This window comes from Canis aureus, chromosome 16, assembly GCF_053574225.1.
Source record: "Canis aureus isolate CA01 chromosome 16, VMU_Caureus_v.1.0, whole genome shotgun sequence".
Taxonomy (NCBI): domain Eukaryota; kingdom Metazoa; phylum Chordata; class Mammalia; order Carnivora; family Canidae; genus Canis; species Canis aureus.
The window spans coordinates 14,640,343-14,658,124 of record NC_135626.1 but is presented as its reverse complement, the minus strand read 5'-3'; the positions used below and the strand labels follow the sequence as shown (position 1 = coordinate 14,658,124).

The 17,782-nt window shown below is 38.4% G+C and overlaps 1 protein-coding gene across 4 annotated transcripts in view; it reads right to left on the bottom strand.

Annotated features, from left to right (window-relative positions):
* The window catches only part of METTL16 (methyltransferase 16, RNA N6-adenosine), a 69,680-nt gene that overhangs the window by 11,848 nt on the left and 40,050 nt on the right, over window positions 1–17,782 (bottom strand). For all 4 annotated transcript variants that reach the window (XM_077851740.1, XM_077851743.1, XM_077851741.1 and 1 more), the window contains 2 exons: window positions 2,380–2,449; window positions 1,231–1,320 (listed from right to left, as the gene is read on the bottom strand). In XM_077851740.1, the coding sequence (XP_077707866.1) occupies window positions 1,231–1,320; window positions 2,380–2,449 (160 nt within the window). The remainder of the gene's footprint in view (window positions 1–1,230; window positions 1,321–2,379; window positions 2,450–17,782) is intronic.

Sequence of the window (17,782 nt, the reverse complement as noted above, 5' to 3'; positions counted from 1 at the left end):
CTCTCTCTGTGTGTGTGTGTGTGTGACTATCATAATAAATAAAAATTAAAAAAAAAAAAAAAAAAAAGATGACTTGAAAGACCAAGTGCAACTAAGACTTTGGGAGAGGAGCTCCCAAAACAAGCATATTATATGGCCAGGGGATGAGGAGTACCTGAAGGACCAGATACTAGGCCTCCACAAATACCATGGGAATAGGGAGTACAGTTCCGAGCACTGTGTGCATAACCTAAAGATGGGAAGCCCCAGGTAACAAGGTCAATCACTTTTGTGAAGGAACTGTGAGAACAAACAGATGCTGTTCCATTGCCACCTCTTAGTACAGCCCAGAAAAATTATTCAGTCTAACCAGTTCAGAAGTATTTTTCCTTTACATACAATAGCACAGAATACAAAGAGAAGTTTGTGGAACAAATTATTTTTTAAAACATCCTATTTCAGGGGGGCTCAGTGGTTGAATGTTTGCTTTCCACTCAGGGCATGATCCCAAAGTTCTGGGATCGAGTCCCACATCAGGCTCCCTGTGGGGTAGCCTGCTTCTCCCTCTGCCTGTGTCTCTGCCTCTTTCTCTGTGTGTCTCTCATGAATAAACTAAAAAAAAAAAAAAAAAAAATCTTAAAAAAAAATCTTTAAAATACATACATACATACATACATCCTATCCCAGAAAATGTTCGAGCTTAAGCATATGCAATGTGGAGAGACTAAGAAAAAGACCTATCACCCAGCTTCAAAACTGACCAATATTCTAGTGGTAATTTTAAAGCTAAGAGAGAACTTTCACTGGAATTATCCTTAAATGTTATATATCAAAAGCCTGCAACCCAAAAATAGCACTTTCTATATTCACCAGTAACTCCAGGAGACAGCTACTCTATGAAAGTATCAATAGTAAAGGAAAATAAAGGCTTCAATTTCAGTTCTTAAGGAATATCCAACAGAATAATTATACCTGCAAGGTGTTTCTACAGGTTATATTACCTGAATTTTTAATTCATTTATATTTGCTGAATAAAAATCATTGTGTTGCACAACCCCACAAAGAAAGGCTCCAAGGCCACTACAGTCAGCCTTCTAGGACTGTGTCTGGTTTCACAACCACTTCCCATTCTGACCTAAGCATTGAGGCAAACTTCAGGAAAACCAAAGTAGTAAAGATTTTTCATTTCTAACCTAGTAAAACCCACTATGCGCTGGCATTTGAAGAAACTAAATCAAAGTCTCTACTTACTGGTACTGTAACATCATCATAAAAACTCCAAGCTAAAGCCCATCTCATTGTCCGACCTTGACAGAATTCAGTGTAGGTGACTTTAGGAACCTGAAACCAACAAACACGTCATCTCATCAAACTAAAGTCGTTCTATCAATATGCTTTGGGTTGCTGCCTCAAGTTAATTATGTCCTGGTTTTTCTTTTTATCAGTTAACAAACACTACTGTCCCGAAACAGTTATGCATGGCTATCTAATAATCAATGAATAAATTACCTCTCAACAAAGTTGTGGGTTTTCTCCTCTCATAAAACAATAGAGAGAATTTAGAGTTCTGGCTTGAAGGTCCAAATATTCAAAACACCCCAATTAACACAGCTCTTCAAAAAACCACTGGTAAGTGATTAAAATGGTTTTGGTTTTTTTCTTTCCTTTTTTTATGGAAAGAGAGCCAATAATGCCTGGCAATCTCCCTTCTGTCAGATTTTGGGGGGAGGAGGGGGGAGGGGCCTACTTTGTGGCTGTTGGAATTTTAACAAAGAAAAGGTGTGATAGGGAAAACAGGATGAGTACAATATCAGAGAGAAACCAGAAATCAGAAACTTGGTTTCTGCCACTGACCACACATCTGACCCCCTTCTCTGAAAAATCACCTGGCTCATGCTGACTTATGCCCAAATCCCATAAACTGGGAGAGGAGGCAGGGGGCAGTATTAATTTGCCACCTGCTTTTCAAAAGAGAAGCAGGGGCTGAACTCATGTGAACTGCACCATAAAGGGAAACACAGCTGACTGAATATCATTCTAGTTGTAGGCGATCTTTGGTAACTAGATCTGCGACCCAGAATAAGCCCCTTAACTTATATAGCCTTCAGTTTCTGCAATTAAAAAGGAGTCAAATGTGGGGTCAGTGGTAGGTAAAACCAGGTTTTTTTAATTTCTGGTATATCTCTAACATTTATTCATTTGTTGCCCCCCATCTTTTCTCTATTATAATTGTCAAAGAAGGCCTTTTAAAAATAATTTATACAAAGCTTCTTTTACAAAATTAAAAAATAAACAAAAATAAAACAAAAAAAATACATTTAGAGTTTTAAAGTATAAAGGAAAATTCCATACTCTATCATTAAAAGTAGATATACCAGAATAGTAATGACAAAGCCTTACCCCTTGTATGCGAAGTTCTTCCTTTAGAGGAGCCAGGCTGCATTTTTTCCCCAGCATACAGCTATACCACCTAGGGGGAATAAAACATCAGAGAAGTAAAACACTGTTTATGTGGTTACATTTTTTTAATTAAGCATTTCTCATGTGAACAAAATGAAAGCAATAGTAAACAATTTTGAGTTAAGTCACAAGTGACAATAACAAAAATTGTACATAACGTATTTAGACAAAGAGCAAACCTAGCAAAGGAAAACAAGGGCCCCTGGGTAGCTCGGTCAGTTAAGAAATTGCCTTCAGCTCAGGTCATGATCCCTGACCTGACCATGAGCACTGGGCTCCCCTGCCTAGTGGAGAGTCTAGTTCTCCCTCTCCCTCTGACCCTAATCCTCATACTCCTGCATACATGCATCCTTTCTCTCAAATAAAATCTTAAAATATAATGTTCTATGTTCAATTGAACTTCAATTAAAAAAGTATAAACAGCCCCCTATACCATCTTAACAGAGATTGTAAAATCTGGAATGGATCTATACTTTGAGATGGCCTCATATGCAAATGATTTCAGGATATGTATTAGTGTTTCAAAAAAACATGAAATCAATCTCTTCTATAGTAAACATATATCTAGAAGAGGGAATGGGGAGAAGATGGAGTAAACTGCTTTAAAGGTAAATAGAATTTAGCCTATGAAAGATTAACTATCATGCTTTCTATCATAAGCAACTAGAAAACTTGACAAAATATGTGTAATAATTGTTTTTTAGACATTGGACAACTGCAGTGAAGACCTATAATCTCAGAGAGAGAAACAAACAAAGTTAGCCCTGTAACTGACAGAACTTGCTGCCTAAAGAAAATTTCCAAGCAGCAATACAGGGAAAGGAAACTCAAACAGAGCCCCATGATCCTGAACTGGTGAGAGATTACATTTCAAAGGCCCAGGCAGTAAAGATTCGAAGAGCAAAACACAAGAGAGGAAGGACATGCACAGAGAGAGAATTCTGAGCATCTGCAGAAGAGTTACTTGGAATATTTTGCAGAATAAGGATTTGCACATGTGAGATGGAACTCCATGCAGCTAAAATTCCCAGAGGAGTGCCTGGGTGGCTCAGTCAATTAAGCATCGACTTGGGTCATGATCTCAGGGTCCTGGGACCAACCCATGCATTGGGCTCCTTGCTCAGTGGGGAGTCTGCTTGAGGATTCTCTCTCCCTCTCCCCTCTGCATTCCCTCTCAAATAAATCTTAAAAAAAAAAAAAAAAAAAAAAAAGAATTCCCAGAAAGTAATAAGCTTACTGATTCCTGGAGTCCAGACAGCTAGATTAGTTTGCAGTTCTACTGGCCAGAGCAGAAAGCACCTTGTTAATAAAAGGGGCATCTATCTAGTGGAGTCCTAGAAAGACACTGCTTTGTAATAGGTCTAGAGGCTACTCTATATTTACCCTAATGAAGCTTAAAAGCAAAACTCAAAAGGATCCAAGTGACTTAAGTAAGCATCAGAATCTAACATTCTTTAAAGGAACATGATGAAATGCAGCACTCCAAAAATAAGATTTTCAATGTCTAACATCTAATAAAAAATGACCAGATATTAAAAGCAGCAGCAAAATTACTTGCAAGCAAGATAAAAAAGAAAAAATATATATCATGAAAAACAAATCAGGAGGGGTGCCTGGGTGGCTCAGTTGGTTAAGCATCTGCCTTTAAGCTCAGGTCATGATCCCAGCATCCTAGGATGGAGCCCTGTATTGGGCTCCCTACTCAGCATCTCCCTCTCTTCTTTGCTGTTCCCCCTGCTTGTGCTCTCTGGCTCGCTCACTCTCTCCCCCTCTCTCTGTCAAATAAAATAAATACGTCTTTAAAAAACAAAAACAAACAAAAAAAATCAAGAAACAAGAGGTGATGAAATTTGCAGATGATAACATTAGAACAGCTCTTAGAAATACGTTCTATGACTAAACATGGACATGGGGAGGAGGGAAGATATAAAAACCAACCAAATGGAACTTCTAGACATGAAAATTATGATATCTAGGGCAGCCCTGGTGGCACAGCAGTTTAGCACTGCCTGCAGCCCAGGGTTTGATCCTGGGGACCCTGGATGGAGTCCACGTCAGGCTCCCTGCATGGAGCCTGCTTCTCCCTCTGCCTGTGCCTCTGCCCCTCTCTCTCTCTCTGTGTGTGTCTCTATGAATAAATAAATAAAATCTTTAAAAAAAAAAAAAGAAAATTATGATATCTAAAATGAAAGCTTCACTGGATGGGACTAACAACATATTAGACTCTGCAAAAGAAAGACACAGCAATAGAAACTATCCAAAATAAAGCACAGGAGGGAAAAAAGACTTAAAACAAAACAAAACAAAACACAGAGCACGTGTGACCTGTAGGACAATATCAAGCAGCAGACATTAAGTGGTGTTTCAGAAAAGGGGTATAATCATAATTAACTAGACTACAAAACAGTAACAAGTGAATCATATTTTCTCAAACATTTAAATCTTATATAAAATGTTAAAAGTATGATGACATTCCCAACACTGGGAATGATGTCCACTCTCCACTTCTAATCAAAGTCATACTGGAGATTATAGTCAATCCGATCAAGTGATAAAATGCAGACAGACTAAAAAGAAAGAAAATTGTTTTTCTTAACAGAAGACATGACCATCCATGTAGAAAATTATTTGAAATCTAGGGAAAAGTCACTAGAATAAATGAATTCAGCAAGGTCACAGGATAAAAGCTCAATATAAAATCAACTATATTTCCTTAAAGTAGTAATACATAACTAGAAATTAAAATTTAAAAATTTAATTTACAGTAACACCAAAATACATGAAATATTTAGGAATAAAATGAACAATATGTGCAAGAAAACCATCAAACACTACTAAAAGAATCCTAAGATCTAAAGAAATGAAAAGCTATACCATGTTGGGATGGAAGATTTAACATTGTTAAGCTATCAAATCAATTCTCTCCAATTTGATCTATAAAAATCAATAAAATTCCAGTAGGCTTTTTCATAGAAATTGATAAACTGATCCTAAAATTTATATAGAAATGAAAGATTTCGAATAGCTAACCACTGAGCCACTCAGGTGCCCCGGAATTTGAGACTTACTAATAATAATTGCGGACTTTATTGATATCAATTATTAATGACCTTATGCACATAAAATGATATATTTATTATGAGTAAATAAGTAAAATCTTAAAAAAAAATGAAGAGATGGAGCTAGCATCAGAACCACACATGACAAGAATGCTGGAGTTATCAGACTAGGAATTTTTTTTTATTATTGATGAGAGACACAGAGAAAGAGGCAGAGACATGGGCAGAGGGAGAAGTAGGATCCCTGCGGGGAACCTGATGCAGGACTCAATCCCAGGACCCCAGGGATCACGACCTGAGCCAAAGGCAGACGTTCAACCACTGAGCCACCCAGGGGCCCCTTAGACCAGGAATTTAAAACCTCTATGATCAAGGTGCTAAGGGCTCAGGGCACCTAGGTGGCTCAGCTGGATGGAGTTCCAAGCCAGGCTCCCTGCTCCAAGAGAAGATTGCTTCTCCCTCTGCCTCTCTCTCTCATGAATAAATAAAATCTTAAAAAAAAAAAAAAAAAAACAAAAAAACAAAGAAACAAAGAAAGATGCTAAGGGCTCTAATGGATACAGTAAACAGCATACAAGAACAGATGGGCAATGTAAGCAGAGATAGAAATTCTAAAAAAGAACCAAAAAGAAATGCTAGAGATCAAAAACACTGTAATGCCTTTGATGGGCTCATCAGTAGACTGGACAAAGCTGACGAAAGAATCTTGGAGTCTGAGGACATCTCAACAAAAACTGCCAAAAGTGAAAAGCAAAGAGAAAAAAAGCACTGGAAAACAACAAAAAACCAGAATACAATATCCAACAACTGTGTGACAACTACAAAAGGTGTAAAATATGTGTGACTGGAATTCCAGAAGGAAGACAGAAGACACAGAAAAAATAATGACTAAGAATTTCCCCAAATTAATGTCAGACACCAAACCACAGACTCAGGAAGCTAAGCAATCACTGAACAGGCAAAATGCCAAAAAGATTACACCTAAGGCATATGACTTTCAACATACAGAAAATCAAAGATAAAAAATACTGAAAGAGACCAGAGGGGAAAAGCTATATTCTTTATAGAGGAACAAAGGAAAGAATTACATCAAACTTTTCTTAAGAAACCAGCAAGCAAGAGTAGCAGAGTGAAATGTTTAAAATGTTGAGAGGGGGGAAAAAAATCCACCAACCTCGAATTCTGTACCCGGCAAAACTGTCCTTCAAAAGTGAAGGTGAAACAAGACTTCCCAGACATAGAGATATTGAGGGAATTTGCTGCGAATTTCTCTAGAATTTCTAGAGAACTTCTCTTAACATTTACAAGACCTTACAAAGAAGGAAAATGATATACGTCAGAAACTCATCTATATTTAAAAAATGAAGAACACGGGATCCCTGGGTGGCTCAATGGTTTGGTGCCTGCCTTCTGCCCAGGGCGTGATCCTGGAGTCCCGGGATTGAGTACCACAACGAGCTCCCTGCATGGAGCTTGCTTCTCCCTCTGCCTGTGTCTCTGCCTGTGTGTGTGTGTGTGGGGGGGGGGGGGTCCTCTCATGAATAAATAAATAAAATCTTAAATAAATAAAAAATAATAAATAAATAAAATAAAATAAATAAATAATGAAGAACAAGGGAGAAGAAATAAGTGAAGGTTAAAAATGCAAAAAAATCAAAACTTTTGAAATTCTTAATTGATCTAACAGGTTAACAGTTTGTTAAAAATAACAATATACAGCAATGTATTTGATTATGTATGCTTATGAATATGTATGTATAAATGATAGCAAAGACACAAGAAACATGAGAGGAGAATTTTAATATTTATACCAGTTTTATTAAGATATAACATATACAGTAAAATTATCCAATTTTAAGTATATAATTTAATGAGTTTTGACAAATGTGTACATTAACCCCACCACAATCAAGGTATAGTACTTTGACATCACGCGAAAAAGTTCCCTAGTCTTTCCTCCCCTACTGGTCTCTAGTGACCACCAATCATGCTCTTAATAGTTCTGCCCTGTTCCAGATGTTCATATAAATGCAATCACAGAATGTTTTTTTATCTGTCTTTGTAAATACACTGGCAATTTCATACGGTTGCAACTTAATACATTAAATAATATAAATAAAAATATCAGTTTATAGAAATATGAGAAATACTATTATATGGCTATAGAAACAGTATGCACTAACCAATACTCTGTCTTCATTGTTTGTGGATTCAATAACAGGTGACTGTCTCTATTTTTGTTTAGTCAGTCATTTTTCCCTTTGAAAAGACAAAAAAATAATTTTAAACTACTTTAAACAAACCTTGGTAATTTTACTTAGAGCGTATAGTCCATTCCATTTGGTGGTTTTAAAATGTTTGGGACAAGAGCAAAATGCTCCCTTAAGAAGACAGTATATAAACAGAGAAATCACTAACTAGGAATTAAAAGCCTTTGGTACGTTAAGAACAAGATGGAAAAAAAAAATAAAGAAATTAAGAGCAAATAGTGCTCACACAGTAACAGCATAAAAAGGGTAACAACCTTTCCTTTAAGATCAGCAGTGCTGGGCAGCCCCGGTGGCTTAGCGGTTTAGTGACGCCTTCAGCCCAGGGCGTGAATCTAGAGACCCAGGATCGAGTCCCATGTGGGGCTCCCTGCATGGAGCCTGCTTCTCCCTCTGCCTGCGTCTCTGCCTCTCTCTCTCTAGCTGCGTCTCTATGAATAAATAAATAAAATCTTAAAAAGATCAGCAGATTAGGTCAGAGTCACCAGAAACTAAGAAATAGCCTGAACAGAGACAAAAGAAAGATATTATACATTTCCTCGGGAGATGAAGGAAAGCAAGGAAAGCATATATATATATATATGTATATACACACACACACATATATAAAGCATTCATTCATTCATTCATTTAAGAGAGAAAGAGATAGAGCACTAGCAGGGGAGAGAGAGAGAAGCAGGCTCCCTGCTGAACAGGGACCCCTCCCCCACACCCCAAACGGAAGGGGAAGCAGAGTCCTGGGATTGTAACCTGAGCCAAAGGCAGATGCTTAACCTACTGAGCCAGGCGGGCTCTCCATAAGTCTTGAAACAGTTAAATATGTCATTGGTAGTTAATAGAGGCTTGGGAGAGTTTACATTTCTTTTAACCCTTGCTGTAAGCTGAATACTGTATTGTGAATCTTTTCAAATTTAATCTTATCAATAACTTTTCTGCAACATATATATTTCTTAAAGGAAAAGCAGAAAGAAGTAACAGGGTGTATTAAAATTCTGAATTCACTTCAGAAAATGCCTCCCCATTAAATCCTAGATACTCTTAACAGGTATCCTGTGGCAACTAATCAAAATGCAAGCAGAAGAAAATGAACAAAAGGAAGATCTAGTTACCCAGGAGACTTTGAACCCATTATACTATTTTAATGATGAAAGTAGCACTCTACTCATTACCGCATTTAGCAAGTCCTCTGAGACAGTAGCTTTCAAGAAAAATTATTTTTTTTAAAGACTTTTATTTATTTTGGGCAGCCCAGGTGGCTCAGCGGCTTAGCGCCGCCTTCATCTCAGGATATGATCCTGGAGACCCAGGATCAAGTCCCACGTCAGGCTTCCTGCATGGAGCCTGTTTCTCCCTCTGCCTGTGTCTCTGCCTCTCTCTCTGTGTGTCTCTCATGAATAAATAAAATATTTTAAAAATATTTTTTAAAAAAAGACTTTTATTTATTTATGAAGACAGAGAGAAGCAGAGACACAGGCAGAGGAAGAAGCAGGCTCCATGCAAGGAGGCCGATGTGGGACTCAATCCCGGGACTCCAGGATCACACCCTGAGCCAAAGGCAGACACTCAATCGCTGAGCCACCCAGACGTCCCACAAAAATTATTTTGAAATAATTTCAAGAATACAGAAGATTAGTACAAATGATTCCAATATATTTTATTTAAAGATTTTATTTATTTATTCATGAGAAACACACACAGAGAGAGAGAGAGAGAGAGAGGCAGAGACACAGGCAGAGAGAGAAGCAGGCTCCATGCCGAGAGCCTGATGTAGGCCTCGATCCCGGGTCTCCAGGATCACGCCCTGGGCTGAAGGTGGCGCTAAACTGCTGAGCCACCGGGCTGCCCTCCAATATACTCTTCATCCAGATTCATCAATGAACATTTTTCCTCCATTTGCTTGCTCTTTTTTAAAACCATTTGAGAGTTAGCTCCAGACACCATCATGCCCCTTTCACCCTAAATATTTTGGCATTTATATATGTGTGTGTATGTGTGTGTGTGTAATTTTTTTTGAAGATTTTATTTATTTACTCATAAGAAACACAGAGAGAGAGAAGAGAGGCAGAGACACAGGAGAAACAGGCTCCATGCAGGGAGCCTGACGTGGGACTCGATCCTGGGTCTCCAGGATCATGCCCTAGACTGAAGGCGGCGCTAAACCGCTGAGCCACCCAGGCTGCCCTGGCATTTCTATTTTTAAAATGAGGACATTCTCCTTCATAACCACAGAATGGTTATCAAATTGAGAAAATGTAACACACAGTACTATTTATTATCAGGAATACAGTTCATTTCAAATTTCACCAATTATTCCTATAATGTCCTTCACGGCAATTTTCTCCCCTGATGCATGATCTAATCTAAGATCCTACATTTCATTTACGTGTCAAGTCTCTTTAGTCTCCCTCAATCTGGAACAGTTCCTCATTCAGCCTTTTCTTTTTTTCTTCTTTTCATGACCTTTATATTTCTGAAGAAATACTTTACAAAACCTCTCAAGTTGGTGTGTCTGAAGTTTCCTCAGTTAGATTCCAGTTATACATGCTGGACGTAAAGAGTACAGAGAGCTATTGTGTCCTTCTGGGTGCAGCACATCAGAGGTGATCACCTGTTCGAGGTGGGATTCCCCCAGATTTCTGTACTATAATGTTACCATATTTCTTTGTGATTATAAGTCATCTGTGGGGAGATATTCTGAAACTATTAACACCCCACCCCTCTTCAAATTTTCTATTGCTGACCTTCAGTGAATCAATTATTACAATAATGATGACAAAATGGTGATTTTTCTAAGTTTTTTTTCCTTCTACATGTATTAGTTGGCATTACACTTTAACAAAGAATTTTTCCTCTATCCCCTCTGCTTATTTTTGCTCATTTTATTTAATGAGTTAAAATTCATTATTGGCATTATTTATTATGAAATCATATTATCCCAGATTTGATTTCAGCTGGCTCCTATATCCTTTTATGTCATTTTTGAGCACTTGCTTATTTTTGTTATTATAAGACATTACAGGCTCTATTTAAACTTGAGCTTACCCAGCACTGAAATCACCCATTTCTCCAAGGGGCCTGGTTCATTTTAGCACGGATTGGTTATTTTACAACACCAAACCTGGGGCACCTGGGTGGTTCAGTTGGTTAAGTCTCCGCCTTCCACACAGGGCATGATCCCAGGGTTCTGGGATTGAGCCCAGCATCAGGCTCCCTGCTCCATGGGGAGCTTGCTTCTCTCTCTCCCTCTGCCTGTTGCTCCCCCTGCTTGTGTTCTCTCTATATCAAGTAAGGAAAATCTTTTTAAATAAAATAAACCATAATTGAAGGAATGGGGTAATACCGTAATACAGGAAATGGGTAACAGGAGAACTTTGGCATGTAGGGGCAATGAGCATAGTCTAAAAACTTCTCTAGTTGTAGAACCTAACATTTTGCTGCCTGTAACGAATTACCAGAATAAACGCCCCTAGGCATGCAACAGAGCAGCCCTAATGTCCACCAAATCTCAAAACTTACCATTTAAACTACCATAAATTACAAATCTACATGGCTAAAAATAAACTTTTATTCTATATTTTTCTTAAAAAGTGGTTTAAATTATTCACACATTTTGTACATGTGTAAAAAACATGGTAATGAGATTCTCTAAGGCGGTAGGACCAAGGCTTTTCACCTTTTGGTATTCCTTCTTATTTTAAAGTTTTTTTTTTTTTTAAGATTTTATTTTTTTGAAAGAGAGCACGTACACACAAGCATGGGGATGGGCAAAGAAAGAAGCAGTCTTCCTGCTGAGCGTGGAGACAGATGCAGGGCTCAATCCTAGGGCGTGGAGACTATGACCTTAGCCAAAGTTAGATGCTTACCAGACTGAGCCACTCAGGCACCCCTTGGTATTCTTTTTTGTAATTGTCTAATGTACTAAAAATACATGCTTTTAACAATTCTCTTCTTTGATCACTTTTTAAAAAATATGTTATTTATTTATTTATAGAGACACACACAGAGAGAGAGGCAGAGACACAGGCAGAGGGAGAAGCAGGCTCCATGCAGGCAGCCTGATGTGGGACTCGATCCCGGGTCTCCAAGATCACGCCCCAGGCTGCAGGTGACGCTAAACCACTGAGCCACTGGGGCTGCCCTCTTCTTTGATTACTTAATGTAGAACCAAGAACTACCTACTATAAGGTGGATATGCCATAAAAGTTGATACAACAAGCTCATCATGGCATGAGCCACTGGATTCAACCTTTTTTCCCTAAGACCTTGGAGGAGTCACCAATCAATGAGGCTCTGTCACATCAAACTTGAAAGGGAATTAAACTATGATACCTAAATTAAAGTGATGAAAAGCACATAATCTAATTCACCAGAAAAAATAATAAAGCAGCTTTTCATCCTTCAGGTGGCTTATTCTTCATCTTCCTACTTTAGTAGGAAGAAAAAAATCAAAATACCAGCATCTGGCTCTTGTGGAGCTCACAATTAAGAAATACTCTAAGGTTTATTTATTTATTTAAAGATTTTATTTATTTATTCATGAGAGACATACATAGAGAGAAGCAGAGACACAGGCAGAGGGAGAAGCAAGCTCCATGCAGGAAGCCCGACGTGGGACTTGTTCCCGGGGCTCCAGGATCACACCCTGAGCCAAAGGCAAATGCTCAACTGCTGAGCTACCCAGGCATCCCAAGAAATACTCCTAGGTTTAAACTGAGAAAGTGCTCTCCTACCTGAAAAACAAGCTAGTATACTATCTGTCCCCCAAGACATCTCTACCTACTGTATATGCGTAGTGAGTTAGTACATTGGAGCAGGGGTGCATTTCTTTCTCATGACACCAAAAAAACACTTTCATTGATTTGCAACCCTATGATGGGTCCCATTCAAAGATGAAACCAGCAGTCAAAGATAGTGAGCCATCCACAATAATAGTCTCATTAGACTTATCTGTGGCAGTTCAGTAACAAATAAGAAGTGGTATGTTCTTTATAACAGTAAAAAAAAGAATAAATATAAAGCCCAATAATAAGGATTACTTAATTATGGATGGTTGTCAAGCTATTTAAAACTACAACTATCCATATACACAGAAATAAAGAAACAAAGGAATGAAAAAAAGTTAAAAACAAAAGCAGGAGACAAAATTGGTATTCATGATTACAACTGTGGGAACGAAAAAAGGGGGGAACTGGTAGGAAATGCACCCAAAATGAGCTAACAGTTGTATCAAAGTGCTGAGATCAATATCAATGTTTTTTCCATTTTCTAATTTTCTGTAAGTGTGATTATTTTAAGAGAGAAAATTATAGGGGCGCCTGGGTGACTAAGTCAGTTGAGTGTCTTAACTTTTTTTTTTTTTAAGATTTTATTTATTTATTCATGAGAGACCCAGAGAGAGAGAAGCAGAGACAGAGGCAGAGGGAGAAGCAGACTCCATGCAGGGAGCCCGACATGGGACTCAATCCCGGGTCTCCAGGATCACGCCCTGGGCTGCAGGCGGTGCTAAACCGCTCGCTGCACCACGGGGGATGCCCTTCCCAAGTGTCTTAACTCTTGGTTTCGGCTCAGGTTATTTCTTAGGGTTGTGAGACCAAATCCACCTCAGACTCCACGATCAGCATGGAGTCTGCTTGAGAGATTCTCTCTCTCCTTCTGTCCCTCCCCCAACTGGAGGGAAATAAAATAAAAAGAAATAAAATTTTTAAAAAGAGATAAAAATTATAAATAATAATATAAATGTTTAGTTTATGCAACAGTTTATACAATAGTATATATACAATATTTAGATAGCACTTCAGTTTCTATGTACATTCATATGTAATTTCTCTTCATTCTCTGAACAACTGTAGGAGGTATTATCCTAACCTCGTAAACAAACAAACAAAAAAAATGAATTGGCTTATCCTTTTATAAAGGCAAGTCAAAGTTCATAATAAAATAGTCTTTCAGCTGAAGAACTGACAAAAAGCTCAATTATAAAATCTACAATTATTCCCTGCAACTATTACTTAAGTATCCCATAACCATACTGCACCTACTTAAAAAAAAAAAAAAAAAAAAAAAAAAAAAAAACAGAAGGGGAAGGGTGCCTGAGTGGCTCAGTTGGTTAAGTGACAGCCTTTGGCTCAAGTTATGATCCTGGGATCAAGCCCCTTGTCAGACTCCCTGCTCAGCGAGGAGTCTGCTTCTCCCTCTCCCTCAGCATTTGCCCCCCACCCCCTTCCTTGCTCTCACTCTCACATGAATAAAATCTTTAAAAATTTTTAAAAATTAATTAAGAGGGGAGCTCTTTATTAAAATAACATAATACTTATACCTTTCAACACAGTGGACCACAGCATGTAAATCTACCAAATTCCTAGAATAGTTAAGACGATCCTATTTGATAGTCATCATATCGAGTATGTCTTCATTTAATTCTATGACCACCCTATGAGGTGTGATGTTAAATATTATTATCCCATTTTACCAATAAGAAAACAAAATTTAAGTCAAAGAATAACATTCAAAAGGCACAGATTATATTCAATTTATTGCCCATCACCAAATATGTGGATTATATACAAATCCAAGAAGTATCTACCATCTGATAGGGGGTAGGGATTAGAAAAGAAAAAGCAATAAGAGGAAAAATGGTAAAATCTGTATTAAGTTAGAACTTTGCCAGATACAGGGGGATCCCTGGGTGGCTCAGCGGTTTAATGCCTGCCTTTGGTCCAGGGCGTGACCCTGGAGACCTGGGATCAAGTCCCACATCAGGCTCCCTGCATGGAGCCTGCTTCTTCCCTCTGCCTGTGCCTCTCTCTCTGCATGTGTCTCTCATGAATAAACAAATAAAATCTTAAAAAAAAAAACAAAAACAAAAACAAAAAACTTTGCCACATACAGAGGTCTTGTTCTTGGAAAATCATAAAATAACTGCCATAAAGGGTATCAGCTACAGACCTAATAACCTGTGACAAGAGTGGAATTCAGACTGAGAGGAATTTGACCAAGTCTGATTTAGAAGCTTTGATGAGTGAGTTTCTAAAAAAGAAAATGCTATGAAGTAAGCTCAAGTCACAGGCACAAAACGTGGAAGGTAAGGATGACAAGCACTTGTAAATATTCATCAACTCTAGAAAGGCTGTCTACTTAAAAGTCTAGGGGCATGCTGGGGCTGCAGACACTACAGAGGGCAGTGGAAAGAGTACTAGACCACAATCAGGAGATCTGGATCCCAAGCTTCTAATCTGTAACACTAGAATACTGGATAACTTTACTTCCTAAGAGCCTCCTCCCAGCTGCCAAATTCTTTAAGATACAAAACAACAATGCAGGTGCACTGACATAGGTGAGGTATGAACTATAACAGGGAGATGAGCCACTTGAGTGCCATCACTGAGATCAGTCCAACAAATTTAACTGATTTGACCCCATATTACAGATTTTGCTTAGTTCCTACACTTTCTCAGGAATAAGAAAAAAAAAATTCTAGCGGGATAAGGAGTAGGTGGTAGGGTTAAAATACCTGTTTTTAGTCTCTCATTCAGAGCCTCAAAATAGAGGCACATCTCATTTTATTGTGCCTTCTTTTATCGCACCTCACAGATAATTGGTGTCTTTCTCAAATTGAAGTTTGTCAAAGTTCATAATAAAATAGTCAAGCAACTCTACTGACACCATTTTTCTAATAGCAATTGCTCACTTTGTGTCTCTATGTCACATTTTGGGAATTCTCCCAGTATTTTATTTTATTTTAAAGATTTTGCTTATTTATTCACGAGTATATATATATATATATATATATAGAGAGAGAGAGAGAGAGAGAGAGAGGGGGGGGCGGGGGGCAGAGACACAGGCAGAGGGAGAAGCAGGCTTCATGCAGGGAGCCCAACATGGGACTCGATCCCAGGTCTCCAGGATCATGCCCTGGACTGAAGGTGGCACTAAACTGCTGAGCTACCTGGGCTGCCCTCTCCCAGTATTTTAAACTTTTTCATTATTATACTATTTAAGACAATCTGTGATAGTACTATTATAATTACTTTGGAGTGTCACAAATCACACCCATGTAAGACAGTGAACTTGATCAATGAATGCTATGTGTTCTGACTGCTCTACCAACCAGTTGTTCTTCCTTTCCTCCTCATTCCCTGAGACACCACGATAGTGAAATTAGGCCAATTAATAACTAACTCTACAACTGCCTCTAAGTGTTCAAGTGAAAAGAGGGTCTACATCATGATCAAGTGAAAAGAGGGTCTACATCACCTGACATTCAAAGCAAGAGATGATTAAGCTTAGTGAGAAAGGCATGTCAAAAGCCATGATAGGCCAAAGGCTAGGGCTCTTGAGACTGTTAGCCAAGTTGCAAATGCAAAGAAAAAGTTCTTGGAGGAAATTAAAAGTGCTACTCTAGTGAACATATGAATGATGAAAGCAAAACAGTTTTACTGCTGATACAGAGAAACTTTTAGTGGTCCAGAGAGAAGATTACACCAGACATAATATTCTCTCTTTTTTTTTTTTAAGATTCTATTTATTTATTCATAGAGACAGAGAGAGAGGCAGAGACACAGGCAGAGGGAGAAGCAGGCATCATACAGAGAGCCTGATGTGGGACTCGATCCAGGTTCTCCAGGATCATGCCCTGGGCTTCAGACTGCGCTAAACCACTGCACCACCGGGGCTGCCCCCAGACATAATATTCTCTTAAGCCAAAAGCTACTCCAGAGTTGGGCCCTATTTCTCTTCAATACTATAAAGGTCAAGGAAGGTAAGGAAGCTGCAGAAGAAAAACTAGAAGCTAGTAGAGGTTCATCCATGAGGTTTTACAAAAAGAAGGCATCTTCATAACATAAAAATGCAAGGGGAAGCAGCAAGTGCTGATGCAGAAGTTGAAGCAAGTTAACCTATCTAGCTAAGATCATTAATGAAGGTAACTTAAAACAACAGATTTTCCACGTAGATGAAATAGTTTTATATTGAAACAATGTGTTATCTAGGGTTTTCATAGCTAGAGAGCTTCAAAGGACAGGTGGATTCTCATTAGGGACCAACACAGCCGATGATTTAAGTTGAAGCTAACGCTCACCGAACATTCAGAAAATCCTAGGGACCTTAAAAATTATGCTAAATTTATTGTTTGAGCTCTATAAATGGAACAAAGCCTGGATGACAGCACAATGTTTGCAAAATAGTTTATTGAATATTTTAAGCCCACTATTGAGGCCTACTGCTCAAAAAAAAAAAAAAAAAAAAAAGATTCCTTTCAAAATATTGCTGCTCAATGACAATACACTTCATCACGCAATAGCCCTGATGGATACACACAATGAGATAAATGTTTCCATGCCTGCTAACACAACATCCACTCTACAGTTCGTGGATCAAGGAGTAATTTTGATTTTCAAACCTTATATTTAAGAAATACCTTTCATAAGGCGCTAGCTGCCATAGATAATGATTCCTCTCATGGATTTGGAAAGGATTCACCATTCTAGATGCCACTAAGAACATTTGGGATTCATGGGAAGAGGTCAAAAGAACATTAACTAAAGTTTGGAATCCTGCATGAATGTCTTTTGGGGATTTAAGACTTTAGTGGAGGAAGTAACCATAGATGTGATGGAAATAGCAAGAAAACCAGATTTAGAACTTCAAGACGTGACTCAATTGCTGCAATCTCATGATTAAACTTGAAAGGATGAGGAGATGCTTCTTGTGGATGAGCAAAGAAAATGGTTTCTTTTTTTTTTTTTTTAATTTTTATTTATTTATGATATTCACAGAGAGAGAAAGAGAGAGAGGCAGAGACATAGGCAGAGGGAGAAGCAGGCTCCATGCACCAGGAGCCCGATGTGGGATTCGATCCCGGGTCTCCAGGATCGCGCCCTGGGCCAAAGGCAGGCGCCAAACCGCTGCGCCACCCAGGGATCCCAGAAAATGGTTTCTTGACCTACAGTCTGTTCCTGGTGAAGATGCAATGAAGACTGTTGAAATAACAACAAAGGATTTAGGACAAATTGATGCAGC